Consider the following 14,491-nt stretch of genomic DNA (forward strand, 5'->3'; position numbering starts at 1 on the left):
TCTTACTTTTTACATTGAACAAGTTTTAATTCAAAATAAAACAAAAGAGAAAGCTGGCATAGTGCAAGCAAAGCACGAGATTCCACTAGTATGGTGATTTCCAAGAACAGCAGCTCTGGGCCACAAATGGGCCTGATACCCCTTCTTTAAAAAAAGTAAAATTCTGGGTAATTGCAAACCACAGCTTGGTTTAGAAGCTGGTGTCCTGGAAGAGGATAGTGGGAGAGTCCAGGGCAGGGGGCCTGACGGAGCATCAAGCAGGATGCTGATAAAGCACTGTTCTGTATCTGGTTATGGGTCTCTGGCAGCCATTTTATGAATGGGCAACTCCCACCTCCACCCCACCCCATCTTGCAAGGCCGCCCCCACTACTACATCAACAGCAGGCTCAGCCCCGCAGACATCCTCGTGCCACACACACACCCCCAGGCACGCGCCAGATGCGCTGTCGCGTCGAGACGCAGCACAGCGCCCGCGCGGGGAAGAACGAGACCAAGTTCCGAAGCAAGGCCGAAGCAAGGAAGTTGGCTGGGGAATAGGCCTCGCTCGGCTCTAATTTGGATCTACTGCGCAGTTCCCGCCGTGCTCTCCGCAGCCGCCCACAGTCTCGCCCCGGGAGGAGGCGGAGAAGAGGCGGAGGAACGGCGAGCTCTCCGCGCCCGCCCCTCTCCGCCGCTGGCTTCTGGGCGCCGGAAGGAGCCGGGCCGGACGCCATGGGCGAGCGCCGCGGCTGCTTCCCTGGGTCGTGCGGGCCAGCTGGGCCGGGAGGCAGCGAGGTAAGCGGGAGCCCCGCAGCCCGGCGGAGGTCCTTTGGAGGGCGCCTCCTTCGGCACAAACTTGCGAGGCGTAAAGGCGCGTCGGATCAGGCGGGGCCAAAGCTGCGGCGGGATCGGCTCATTGTGGCGCTTCTGAATGCAGCGCGTGGGATCGGGCCAGCCACACGTGGGGCGGGCTCCACGTTGGAGAAAGTGGCCGGCGTGCGTGGGATTCCCGCTCCCTCCTTGAGAGCCTCTGTGCGCAATTCGTGGGAAGATGGTTTCCTGACGTTGCGCGGCCTCCATCCGCTCGGGTTCACAAAAGCTGTCAAGACTTACTTTTTATAGTTTGTCAAGCATTTAGCGGTTATTGATCTTGCTTCAACAGGCATCGTTATTGTATAGGTACTTGGCAAATCTCTGTATGCTCCTTCATTGTTACAGAGGTGGCATAAAAATTAAAATGTTTGACCAAGTCGAAGCAGCTGAACTTTGCCCAAATTGTGTTTTTTTCCCCTGTCTTTTGGTATGCTGTGTGATACCACCGTTGTCAGAGATTGGCTATGCATTTGTCCCATATTTTATTTAAAAAGGGCATCGGAAATATTTTATTTATTTATTTAGACACCACCTGACTCAAATTGACTGTGGGCAGCTCACAGTGTAAAACAAAACACACAATAAAAAATAGAGCAAACTAGACAGCCTTGTGACCCAATGAGTCCTCCTTGGAGAGAAAGGTGGTGCAACCATGTGACCAGAATGAACATTAAATATTATGTTGACCCTATTTTTTTTAGCACAATGCTGGACAATCCCGTGAACCTCAGTAGTAAGTCAATATTATAAGTCAACAGATGAACAGAATGACCACGGGCAGGCAAAACAGTGGGAGCAGGAGTGACTTCTGATTTCTGCTGGCTTCCCCATTGACTTTGCTTGTGGGAAGCTGGCAGGGAGCATCAGAAATCACGATCACGTAACCCCAAGGAAGCTGCAACGGACAAAATTTTGTGAATAAAACTGCTCTGAACATTGTGGACATTTCAATTCCACAAGGGTAATGGGTCCCAGAATTTTTACACCTTTTTTAAGTTAGCGGATTTTAGGTACCTTGATTCAAAAATTGTTGTGGTATAATGCACTGTTGGGCTAACTTGAGGGTACAAACAGGCAAACAGATAAACACAAAGAGAGTTTTAGTAGTATATAGATAACAGTAAGAAAAATGGCAAATCCATCTAATAACAAACATATCATACACCCAACAAGGAGCTCCAACCAGCCTAGCCCAAAGCTAGGCACCTGAATCTTAAATTCTGATTCTGTGGTGGGTAGGCAATTTGTAAGCCTGCAAGTAAAACACAGTACAGTTAGGTATACAAGTAGTATAAAGTCAACAGGCAGTAGCAACTTCCCATGTCTTCAGAGCATCACCCAGCCTTCACTGAAATGACATAAAAGCTTCTCCACATTACTGTTATTTTGCACAACAATGGTTGGATGAATATAAAAGACATTACAGATCTGTAGCCTGGAAATGATCTCTGAGGGGTTTGAGGCTTATTTAGGCTTTAGATTGTTAACATTGTTCTAAGCTGGATGGCCAAGAAGAGCTGCTATCTTCTGTATATCTATATTACTGGCTTCCAACTTTTAGATGGGACAGCCTGGCATCAAAGATACCTGGGTTTGACTTGATTTCCCCAAATGCTTTAAGCTGTGGTAGTTGTGATTGCAAAGCCTGGATTAACAGTGCAACATAAGAGGGTCCCCTCAAAGTGTGCTACAAGAAAGCTCATGCTAAAAGCGTACAACAGAGTCTGTGGGTGAGTGTTGTTGGTATTGTTATCCTTGTCTGCAATGCATACACTCAGTGAATTCCTGAAAGCTGTATTCCAGTACTCGTTCTAAATTGTCCCCATGAAGACAGTCTTGCAGCGAATCCATATGTGACCAGCTCAGAAAGTCCATGCAGGGATAGCTTCTGGATTGAGAAAGGAAAGATTAATATCATTATGAAGTTTAGAATGATAGGATCCACTTGTTTTCCTTAGATGAAAGCTAAAGAAGGTCTGTGGTATTGTTGAAAATGGCACATATATGATTTCTTGCTTTTTCTTTAGCAATTGTCCTCAGATGAAAATAGCTTAAAATCGAATGAGGAACCTCTCTTAAGAAAAAACCCCCATCGATTTGTCATCTTCCCAATCCAGTACCCTGATATATGGAAAATGTACAAGCAGGCTCAGGCTTCCTTCTGGACAGCAGAAGAGGTGAGTTGTATGGACGGCTAGCTGCAGCAGGTGACCAGTGGCCTAACACAAGGGTGGGCCACATTGTCAGTCTGGGGGCTCCATTTCCTCTTTCTGTCCTATCTTGGGGCCATCAGGGTGTGAACAATGATACCATGATGTCTGCAAGACTTAAACATTCAGTTTGTTCCTTAGCCCCTAACCTTAAAAGTAAAGGCTTGAAATGTTCAACCGTAACTTTTATGGGGGTTGCGGATGGGATGCTGGAAGCTGCATGTGGATCGCCCACCCCTAGCCTAACACTAGCAACAGGAAAAGGGCTTGAATACCGGAGTGAAAAAGTTTTTTTGTGCAAGGAGTGTGATCAATATCTAGTAGCGATCACAGGTTTCTAGCCAGAGCATAAGTAGTCCATTCCTTTATTTCCATCTTGGCGGAAAAAGTACTTTGCGCCTTGGTCCATGTGGCGAAACTCAAACCCTACAGTAGATCCTTCAAGCCTTAAAGACTGCCAGCCCTTGGCTATTTAGCCTGTAAGGCAGCCAAGCAGCAGAAGCAAAGGCGCAGAAGCAATTCTGTTCACTGGCCTGGTATTCTAGTACACACAGTTCCTTTGCATTCAGTGTAACATGCTTTCAAGGACGAGTCACTTCCCATTATAAATTGGCAGCCACCATTGCATGCAAACAACCAACTACACCACCTGCTTGCACGAGGAGTGAAATGTATGAGGGTTGTGTTTACTTGTTTTTGTTTTGTAGCAGGGCAGCGATATTGTTCAGGGGTAGAAGGGATTCCTGAAATAAATCGTACAATGAGTAGTGTGTCTGTTCACTGCCTTTCCCTCTCTGGTAGTAGTAGGTCATCTGTAAACTTAGGCAGAGAAGTCTCTAGTAAACTAGTGTACGCCCACCGGATGATTAGGATGCAACTCCAGTTATCCCCAGACCGTCCTGGCAGAGGATGATGAGGATACTAATCCATTACATTTAGGAGATGCCCCATGGGGGAAGGCGGCTAGAAGCCAGGGGAATCTGCAAAGGGAATTAAAAGCAAGTCAAGATGGCAGCAAGAGTGTGTGGCTGATGCCCCGCCCCTTTTTAATCTGCATTTTGAGATGTGTAAAAAGGGGTGGGGCTTTGATGATGAGGTCACAGCTGCCAACTTTATCAAAACCGCTCCCCCTGTGGATGCCCCTGTTTGAAGCTATAGGGATTACATTCCCATAGGCATTTATTTTGTGTTTCAGAGTGATCAGTGAACAATGACAATATCAAGTATGTAATCTATGTTTCTTCTTTCTTGTAAAGGTTGACTTGTCAAAGGATCTTCCTCACTGGGACAACCTAAAACCAGAAGAGAAATACTTTATTTCACATATCCTGGCTTTTTTTGCTGCCAGTGATGGAATTGTAAATGAAAACTTGGTGAGATGCTTCCTGTGATGTATTTTGTAATACTTTGATGCTGTGGTTCTTTTTCATTGCATGCAATCAAACATCTGTTTGTAATTGTGCTTTGCATGTGCTTGTTGAACATCTAGAGCAGTGTTTCTTAAAGTGTGGTCCTAGGACTCCTGGGGATCCTCCCTCGAAATCAAAATTATTTGCCAGCCTATGCTGAAAAATAATACAATATTAAAATCCCATCAAACAATCATGAGAAGCAGTAGTGGCAGCAAATGCATCAATTTTAATTTTTAATATGGTAAATATTGATAAATATAACCCATACAAACAAAAGCTCTTTTGGGGTCCTCCATAATTCTTAAATGTGGGAAGGGGTCCTGAGAGAAAAAAGTTTAAGAAGCAACAACCTAGAGGAATTAGAACATAGGAAAGCTTGGGAGATATTATTATAGATAACAGATGGAAGTGCAGAATATTCTTTTAACTGTTCCAGCCATACTGACTTTCATTTCAGTTTTGAGGAGGTTTGGGCTTAGCTTGTTCTGTGAATCCCATTATTGTGGTTTATAAATTGTGATTTTGGTTTAGCATGATGCATGGTTGTATACACTGAATCAGGCTGAAGCCATGTTTAATCACTACATGAACTTTAGTGTAAAAAGTAGGAAATCAAAGCACAAACTGTTATCTAGGTATGCATGATGAGATAATGCCTGTACACACACTGCAGATTTCACAGGAAAGGTATTCCACTGATAAACCTGTTTTTCACATAGTTTAGCTGACAAATGTTTGCCCATAAGATTAATAAATGCTTAGCATGATGGTTATAAAAGCTTTATAAACTAGTCCATGGTACTGACGTGCCATTGCAGAACACAGCAGACATACCTGTTGTCTGTCACGGGGAGCATTCGTGTATACTCCTGTGAGTACTTACCTTTCATGAAGTTTGTACTAATCACACTGGGATTCTCATACAGGTATATAGCATATTCAGTTTATCCAGAGATGCTCTTCTGGAAGCTTTGGGGGAGAACAGTGGTTTATATAAGACATCATGGCCTAGTGCAGGGTGTGAACCTGGTCCCGGAAGAACATTTAGAGATCTGACCTTCTTTCATTGGCAGGTAGAACGTTTTAGCCAAGAAGTACAGATCCCAGAAGCTCGCTGTTTCTATGGCTTCCAGATAGCAATAGAAAATGTTCACTCCGAGATGTATAGTTTGCTAATAGACACTTACATCAAAGATCCCGAGAAAAGGTAATTACTGTAAGTATTGCCACTATGTAGAGGACTTATATATTTGTTTCTTTGTGAAATTTTCATGTATGGTCTGGTCCAGGTATAATGGGAGGCCATGGTTTACCACTGCAAGAACTTATATCACTGGAAACTTGTATTTTTTACACTTATGAGAAGGAGAGTCTCTACTTGATTTTAAGCAAACCAGTATTTCCTGTAACATCCAAATTCAAGAAATCAAAATTAAATTATGAATAGTAAATTGCAGTTTCAGATCTTGGCTTATTCTTACTAATTATAATGGGCCCAACTGCTGTCATTAGAAGTGGAAGCAGATGCTTTTAATTTCTTCTGGAGAAATGGAAAAGAAGCAAATGGAAAAATCGCTTTAACGTTCAGAACTAAAATAGTCGTGTCACTCATGTGGTGAGTCACTTCCACGGTGAAGTATATAGAGATCTTCTTGTGTTTAGACAGCAATAGCAATTCCTGGAAAATGTTTGGTTTTTAACCTTTGCTCAAACTGCAGAAGAGATTTCTACCATATGCTTGTGTAGTTTCAGAAGATCATTGTATCATGTATCTGTGGGAAATGCAGGTGCTGTGTTGAAAGCACTCTTGCTACCCTTGGATGTAACCTAATTCTTCAGAGCAATTGGTATATGCTTTTGTGTCAGTCTCACTGCTCAGATTTGTTATCTTTTGGTTTCCCCCCATTCCCTCCCCCTCCCCAGGGACTTTTTATTTAATGCTATTGAAACAATGCCGTGTGTCAGGAAGAAAGCAGACTGGGCACTCAGGTGGATAACAGACAGGGAGGCCACTTTTGGTAGGTGCCTCTGTTGTATGTGTTCTTCATGAGGTGGGGGTGGGGGAAGCTGCTGTGGATCAGAATGGGATTCACTGGGCTTTGAACATTAGCTTTGGGAAATTCTGAGGAATGGATATTCTAGCGATAGGAAAGTGGACTGCAGGAACCCAGTCATATGCTAAGTGGAAAAGGCTAAGAGTGCAATTGAAGAGGACAATTCCCTTTTCCAGGATGATTTTAATCTTAGACTTTCTGCTGGAAAAGAAAGACTGGAGGAAAGCATCTATATTTTCTCATCTGCTATGTTTACTTTCCTTGCCTTCCAGACTTGAGGAGAGCAGAGCAGAAGCGTCCATAGGAAGGGATTCAGAAAAGTCAAGATGGTGGCCTTGCCTGTGTACTCAGAGCTCTGCCCTTTTTGTACATGCAGCAACGTCACACATAAATATAAAAGAGGTAGGGCTCTGATTGTGCAGTCGTGGCCACCATCTTGAATTTTTTTACTTCCCCCAGTCCCCTCTCATTTGAAGAAAGAGGAAAGACTGGAACATGTTAATAAGTATGAACTGTATCCATATGACACACATTGAACCACAAACTATAATTCTAGTGCATTATGTTGACTCAGCCTCTGTGATTAGTTCATAGTTCAGTGTGTTATGTGAACCCATGAAGTTGGGTTAATTGACTAAACAGTAGTTCAGTTAATTGTGGGTATGTGTGTTGTGTGAACAGAGGCTTCGTTTCCCTCTTTGCTGTCCTTGTTTGAAAAGTCAAGGATGCCATAATAACTGGAAGGATCCTGCTCTTATTGTAATCTGCAAAAGGTCAGATTCAGTAGATGAGAAGCCAGCTGTTGATTGCTGGACTTTGACTTACACACACACATACACCCCTTCAAAAGATGGTCCCATGCTGTTGTTAGAAACTGTTGTTTCCTGTATCTTTCTCCCTGAAGCTACAGACAGTTCCTCTAAGCATATGAATATGTCCTACCCCAGGAACAAGTATAATCAACGAACACGCATTTAGCGACAGACAACAAGCGTTGTAAGTCAGGGAGTTTGACTTCCATCCCAGACTGAATCCTGACACCTGCAAATGTTCATTCATATGTTCAAGAAGACTGTTTTCTTCTTTTCTACAATTTGGAGAAGGTTCATTCATTGTCTGATAACTAGAAAATTTCTTATCTTTTTGAAACAGGTGAAAGAGTGGTTGCGTTTGCTGCTGTCGAAGGAATCTTCTTTTCTGGTGCTTTTGCAGCAATATTTTGGCTCAAGAAGAGAGGGTTAATGCCAGGCCTTACTTTCTCCAATGAACTTATTAGCAGAGATGAAGTAAGGTGTGGGGCAAAAATGTTTTAAGTAAGATTAAATCTGATGCTTTCAGAGAAGCAGTATTACCCATAGACTCTCTTATTTGTTGAGAGTCGGACAGCCTGCAAGTGTAATTTATTATTACCATGATGATGATGATTCATACATCATTGAAATCTAAAATGAAAACCACAGTAGGATGCTGCTTAACAAGAATATTGTTAATCCTACCAATATTTTTTAGAACAGCAATATATTCTAGACTGGGAAAACACGTACTTCCCAATCCTACTAATATTTTTGGTAGGATGGGAATTGAGTTTTCCCAGTCTAGAACATATTGCTCTTGTATTTAAGATATTGGGTGGGGAATAAATATGACTTCTGAATCAGAAATGGTATAAACTGTAGTTACAAGGAGTAGATTTCCATGGGTGTGAAAAGCATATTTGTGAATTAGGCAAGGGATGTCAATCTTGAGACATCTTAGATGTAGATAAGATTAATTAATGTATATCTTATTTTATGTTAAGTTTAAAAAAACATTTTAAATCATTGCTGTTAATGTGCATTGTTGATGGATTATTTTAACTTTTAAAAATAAGCTCTAAACCCTTAAAGGAGTTCTCACATGAAAACTGTGGCTCTCTTTTTTCAAAAGAGATAAGTCAATTTCTTATGTTTCTGTCCTGTTTATTTCTTTAAGGGGCTTCACTGTGACTTTGCTTGCCTGATTTTTCAGTATTTAGTGAATAAACCTTTGGAGGGAAGGGTGAAAGAGATAATTGTCAATGCAGTCGAAATTGAAAAGGTGAGGAGATCAGACATCTGTGCCAGGACAAAGTTGTGGTCAACCTCAAAATAATGTAGGCTGTGTTTGCAAAATCATTTGCCCCATGATGAACTTAAATATGATGTACAAATCTGAATTTGCACAACATACACCATAATGTGACAAATCCTATAGGTTAAAATGTGGTGGACTAGTTGTGATTTAGTGTGTTATGCAAACAACAGCCCTGCTGAAGTTTTATATCCATTGTGGTTTGCTGCTGTGATTATTCCAAAGTGCACTGTATAAAGGTCAAGCCACTGGTTGATGAATAAGGCACAATTGGCTGAGTTCACACAATATCCTAAACCGTAAACCATGGTTTATAAGCCACAATTAAAGTGATTAATTTTTAATTTTAACAATAATTTGTAATTAATTTTAATTATAATTTGTGGCAACTTTTAGAGGTTTCTGGGGCTGCTCCTAAGGCTTTGGTAGGATATATGTAGGTTTCCCTGGTGGAAACTTTTCATAATGGCCAAATAAAATTTGTGGCTTTATGGAAGTAGAACCCAGATCTCACTGGTCCTTGTTCAACATTAAGCACTACATCACAATGACTCACAGTTCCAGAATTCTGATGGTATAATAGCTTCTATTTTATGTTACACATGTGAATCAAACTAGGAAATTATTCTTGTATTCCTCTGAAATAATTTCACTTTTTCCTAATATTGCAGGAGTTCTTGACAGAGGCTTTGCCTGTCAGATTGATTGGAATGAATTGCACTCTGATGAAACAATACATTGAATTTGTGGCTGATAGGTTACTCCTGGAACTGGGTTTCCCTAAGGTAAAGTAACTCAGGAAAGTATTTGCACTGAACTTTGGTCTGTGAAGAGAACTTTGCCTAAATCTGTTTCAAGGTAGTGTCTGAACTTTGTCTTGCAACAAAAATAATATTTGTTCTGCATTTGTGTATGAGTAGTATGTGTATCTGTAAGTAAAGCTAATGCCTATTTCATTTATCATATTTTCTTGCAATTTACTGCATACTTACAAGCTTAACACCATTTTATTTTAAAACGCTTACATCCCGATTTTCCACAGGTGGAAAAGCCAAACTTCACAATGGCCTATATCAAGCTTGGTATCTTGAGGTACAGGCAGTCCGCAGGTTAAGAACAAGATCTGTTCCTAAGTTTGTCTTTAACTTGAATTTGTATGTAAATCGGAACTCGTACTTACGAACAGGTTGCCAATTACTAAAAATGACAGACAGTGTTCTCCTTCCTTAAGCCGATGAACCACTGAAGCCACACAATGTTTTCACAAACCACTGAAAGCCGCTGTAAACAGGCTGTATATTAAAAATGTGCGGCTTCAGCGGTTCATGAAAACATTACATGCCTTCAGTGGTTCATCGGCAGCGATAGGCAGCCTGTTACGAGCTGTTTGTAAATCAGACGTTCTTAACCCGAGGACTGCCTCTATCTAAGACATCGGCTTGGAATTCTCAACCAACATGACTTTTCACGGGAATTCTGAGTTGAAGGGCATCTGAAAGGCACTTTTTTTTGGGAAGGCTGGCCTAAGTAATTTAAAAGTAGTTTTATCGTGATAGGGAAAGGGTGCAAAGCACAGCGTCTGGAGTTTTCTCCAGTGCCTTTCCATTTATAGCCATAACAGGCATCTGTATTTTATTTTGTGTACTGTAGTGAAGGAACTTGTTGCATCTGTGTGTGTCTCTTTTCTCCCCTCATGTGGTGGCAGTGTATACGTGTGTGCTAGGAAGCACGGGATGGGCATAGGATCTATTCTGTTCCACGTGACCAGGAGGGAAGAGGGAAGGGGGCTTAGAACAATGGGGGGGGGATTTTTTCCGTGCTGACCCTGTCCAGGTACAGCCAGTATTTGGACTGATTGCTCCCTTCCATAGCAAATTTGGTCCTATTCTGTCCAGTTTTGGAGCTGATGGGCTAATGAACAAGCCCCCGCCCCCTTTACATAATTACTTTTGCATCATTCTGTTGAATTGGAAAGAACAAAACGGGCAAAGATAAATTTTGAAAAATAACAGCAATAAATAAAAACCGAACAAAATATTGATCATTAAAGCTTATCATATAAATTAGTACCTTGTCTGATTTAAACAAAGCTTAGCTATAGAATAAAAGTTAGAGAAGGTACCAAAGAGGCTTTCAGAAGATAGATACCCCACAACTCGGTTGTGATCACAGAAAAATGCCATAGAGATGTTAATTGTTACATAGAGATGTAAAAGATTGTACTTTTCTCTCGTTTTTAATGTTTTTACTTGTAACTGCCAGGAGTTGTTGGGAATCAGGCAGTATATTATTAATAATAATAATTTTAATATGTTGAACTGGGTAAATGTTAGTGGCTATGACACATCCATGTTCATCCTTCAGAACACGTGTGGTACAATATAAGCTTGTTTGAAACAACGGTAGAAAGAAGTCAATATTGGCACTATGTCAGCGAGCCGTTAGAAAACTTGGGCTCACATATTAACTCCTTCCATATCCTACTTTTACTTCCATGCTCTTGGCAAACAATTATTTACTGTTTCATCCAAAGCAGGCTTGAAGTGATTGACAATTCTTGTTGGCATTGTAGAGTTTGTTCCCATCTGGTTTGTCTAATGCAAATGAGCGTTTTTTGGGAAGCAGCAGAAATAAAAGGAAAATTGCAATGCAGGAGAAAGAGAGATTGACAGCTAATGTGGGGTTTGGTGTTATGTCTACATTATGAATACGGTATTATATAAAATCCAGTACTATATTGGGATTTTGATTCCAGGTTTTTCATATGTTTTATAAAAGTTTTGAAAATAGATAGGCAGCAACTGTGCAGGGGAAATAATATTGATTAAGGAGCAACCATAGAGACAGATAAGTAGAGGTGGGGCAAAATTTGTTTTGTTTGCAGTTTAATACCAACCAACTTAATTTGCATTTCTTTGAATTTCACAGTATTCTTTGTTCAAAACTGAATACAATACAATACAAGGAATGAAAGAGAATTGAAGACAAAGATAATATACAAATGCTTAGTAGAGATAAATGCACACAAAAGTATACAAATGTTTGTGCATTTAAAAACATTATGAATTTTCATGTATTTTTTTAAAAATGCAAACTGACATGGAAATGTGATAGAACAAGTGGTGCTTGAAAAAATGTGAATATAGAAGGCAAAGTAGAAAGATCTGTCAATCCTTACAGATTGAAGGCTTGTAAAAAACTTGAAAAATCTTGGCTTGTTCCTGGTCATCCTTATCAGTCAAAGATGAAGAAACCAAACTTTTGAGGGAGGTTAAGTGGAAATGCTCTCTAGCAATCACCAAAGACTGATTTGTCCTTGGAGTGCCTCATTCAGTAGCTGTGTTTTAATAATAAGTTTGGTTTTCTTAGGTCTTTCAAGCAGAAAACCCTTTTGACTTCATGGAGAACATTTCACTGGAAGGAAAAACCAATTTCTTTGAGAGGAGGGTTTCAGAGTATCAACGTTTTGCAGTTATGGCTAAAGCAAATAATAAGGTATTTACTTTAGATGCTGACTTCTGATGCTGCCTTCTTGGAAGACTGACAAAGCCAACCTACACATTCACCATCAATTACTACAAGAAGCTTCTGCTTCTTGTAATCCAAGTAGGGTATTCTAGGAATATCTTAACTATTGATGGTTGATAGAAAAGTTTCTATAAATATATTACAAGTTGTGTGCATACCGTCTTAACAACAATTTGTTCTGTAAAATCATGCAACTTTTATAAAACTATATTGTGACGTAGAACAAAGTTCGGCTGCTGATCATTTTGTTAAAATCCAATCCCATTATTAGAGTGGAAAGGTTTTATGATGAGGAGAATGATTACACTATAAGGTTTCTTCCTAGCTTAGTTCTTGAATTGAACTGAGTTGAAGGACATATTCCTTTGTACTTAAAGGGATGTTCCAGCATAAGACTTGGTTAAAGCTTGGATGGGAGGCCACCAGAGAAGCTTAAGACTGTAAACTAGATTTGGAAAACATCCTAGGCAGTGGCAAACTACTTCTGTATTGTTTCAAAGACAGCGACGTAGACACAACCATGTAATCAGCAGGTATCGAAGTTGACTTGAGAGAGACTTTTTTTTTACGTAAGAACAATCTGTGCTTGGGATAATGAATAAGATGACACTAGCACTTTATACCATCATTCATTTTGGTTAGTCAAAATAGCACAACATCTGACATAAAATGTTTTGGAGGGATTTTTCATTTGGCCTGAATACTTTTGGCTATAAACGTGACTGCAGCAACTCACATAGCATAGAACTGATTCCTTTATGTAAAGGTTTGGCTTATTCAGCATGATGAACCAATATAGCTTGTTTTTGTTATGCAAATGTAGCTGTTTTGATTTAGTCAGCAAATCATTCCTTGATGTAATGTGTGAACGGTATCTGTGTTTATATGACACACTGATTCAAAAACTATCCAGGGCATTTTAAGTTAGTGTATTGCACAAACCCAGACCTTACCATTAGTTTTTGGTTTAGTGTGTCATATGAACCTAGAAAACTGGGGTAATTTAATAATTCATGCATAATGATGTCATATGAACTTAGCTACAATGTATATAGTAGGATAAAGTTTAAGCTTCTGTTCCTTATTTAGCATGTAAGCAATGAAAAACAGATGAATTGGAAAACCCAATTTGGTCGAGCTTGGTGTATGGACATCCAGTAAATGGGGTGGGTGGGAGGCAGAGATAATGTAATGGGGCTCAGGATATCATTGTGTCTTCTACTGGAGGTTTATACCTAGTAACCTCCAGATATCTTGGACTTCAGTTCCCTTAATCCTCAGGTTATAGATTGTTATTCATAACTGTTCCAGTCCAAATGGAATCACAATTTGAGGGTGAAACATATCACAAGGATGAAATAAATCACACCCTAATATTGTTAGGAATTGATGGGTTTTGACACATTGTGCTAAGCTATTATAAGGTGTGTTTGTGATGTTTGATCACAGTTAATTGTGGGTTACTGAATAGTGTATTATTTGAACCTACTGTAGCTTTGAATCTGAAATAGCTGCAATATTCCTTTTCCAAAAACTGGAATATGAAAAAAAAAATGTTAGAAAGTCAGTTACCACTAAACTCAGCAAGTTTTACATTAAGGTAAATATGTCTACGATTGTACTGTCAGTGTGACTCCTTAAACACTACATGTTAAAGATTTGAAGTTTATAAAGCTTTCTCTTTCTTGGTATGTGCAAATGTATTTGGTCTTGAATGCTGTCTACATTGAAGTGAAGGAAACAGGCCTTTTGAACCAAGACAGGGAAGTACATGATGAGATATTTTGTTCGGTGTATTTTAAAGTTTTTTCAAAGATAGCTTCTTTCATGCATAAGACTCTGATTTAGTTGTTTTATTAATGAATTTGCCCAGTTGCCTTATAAAACTTACATTAAGCCTTGTAAAATCTTTTCAGTTGTTGAGTTTATTATTTATTTTTTTCACCAGTAAAATGTCATAAATATGAACTAGAATGGATAACGTAAAGAATGCTTCTTAGTTTGTTACTCATACTTTTTAGAAAAATACAAGATTATTTAAATAAAAATTGAGAGAACAAACTCTATGGTCTTCATTTGTGAGTTTTCTGTTTGTACCCATTGAGTAGATAGCATGCCACAATTTGCACAAAGCTCTTAGCCACACTCTAAAGCTGAGTGTGGAAACATATGCCCCAAGCCCAGATTCAATTCCCAAGATGCCAGAGACAGTAGAAGAATTAGGCTTATGCAGAACGTCTCAAATTCAGTCCATGTTGACCTTGGAATGTCCTGTTTCAAGTTTGCAAGAGTGAAACAGCTGTTTTGAGTGTCAGATGGGCTGG

General features: G+C 40.0%; 1 protein-coding gene across 2 annotated transcripts; it reads left to right on the forward strand.

Annotated features, from left to right (window-relative positions):
- Positions 1–380: 380 nt before the first annotated feature.
- Positions 381–14,220, forward strand: RRM2B (ribonucleotide reductase regulatory TP53 inducible subunit M2B). Of its 2 annotated transcripts, XM_007443571.4 has the most exons (9): positions 381–776; positions 2,882–3,031; positions 4,321–4,437; positions 5,550–5,683; positions 6,400–6,494; positions 7,683–7,816; positions 8,502–8,606; positions 9,311–9,424; positions 12,009–14,220. In XM_007443571.4, exons 1-9 carry the CDS (start codon positions 714–716, stop codon positions 12,159–12,161), a joined length of 1,065 nt encoding a protein of 354 aa, XP_007443633.1. In that variant the 5' UTR covers positions 381–713; the 3' UTR covers positions 12,162–14,220. The 2 variants fall into 2 exon arrangements, with proteins under 2 accessions (XP_007443633.1, XP_025032270.1); XM_025176502.2 differs by lacking the exon at positions 8,502–8,606.
- The last annotated feature ends 271 nt before the right edge of the window (positions 14,221–14,491 follow it).

This window comes from Python bivittatus, unplaced genomic scaffold, assembly GCF_059951505.1.
Source record: "Python bivittatus isolate LINGU-HERP-01145 unplaced genomic scaffold, Pbiv_v1 ctg000590_np1212, whole genome shotgun sequence".
Classification (NCBI taxonomy): Eukaryota; Metazoa; Chordata; class Lepidosauria; order Squamata; family Pythonidae; genus Python; species Python bivittatus.

Bases quoted from the DNA above. Each gene is read 5' to 3' on its own strand.
- RRM2B (XM_007443571.4), top strand. From the start codon at position 714: ATGGGCGAGCGCCGCGGCTGCTTCCCTGGGTCGTGCGGGCCAGCTGGG. The intron at 5,684-6,399 runs GTAATTACTGTA...CCCCCTCCCCAG, and splicing joins ATCAAAGATCCCGAGAAAAG to GGACTTTTTATTTAATGCTA. The intron at 9,425-12,008 runs GTAAAGTAACTC...TGGTTTTCTTAG, and splicing joins TGGAACTGGGTTTCCCTAAG to GTCTTTCAAGCAGAAAACCC.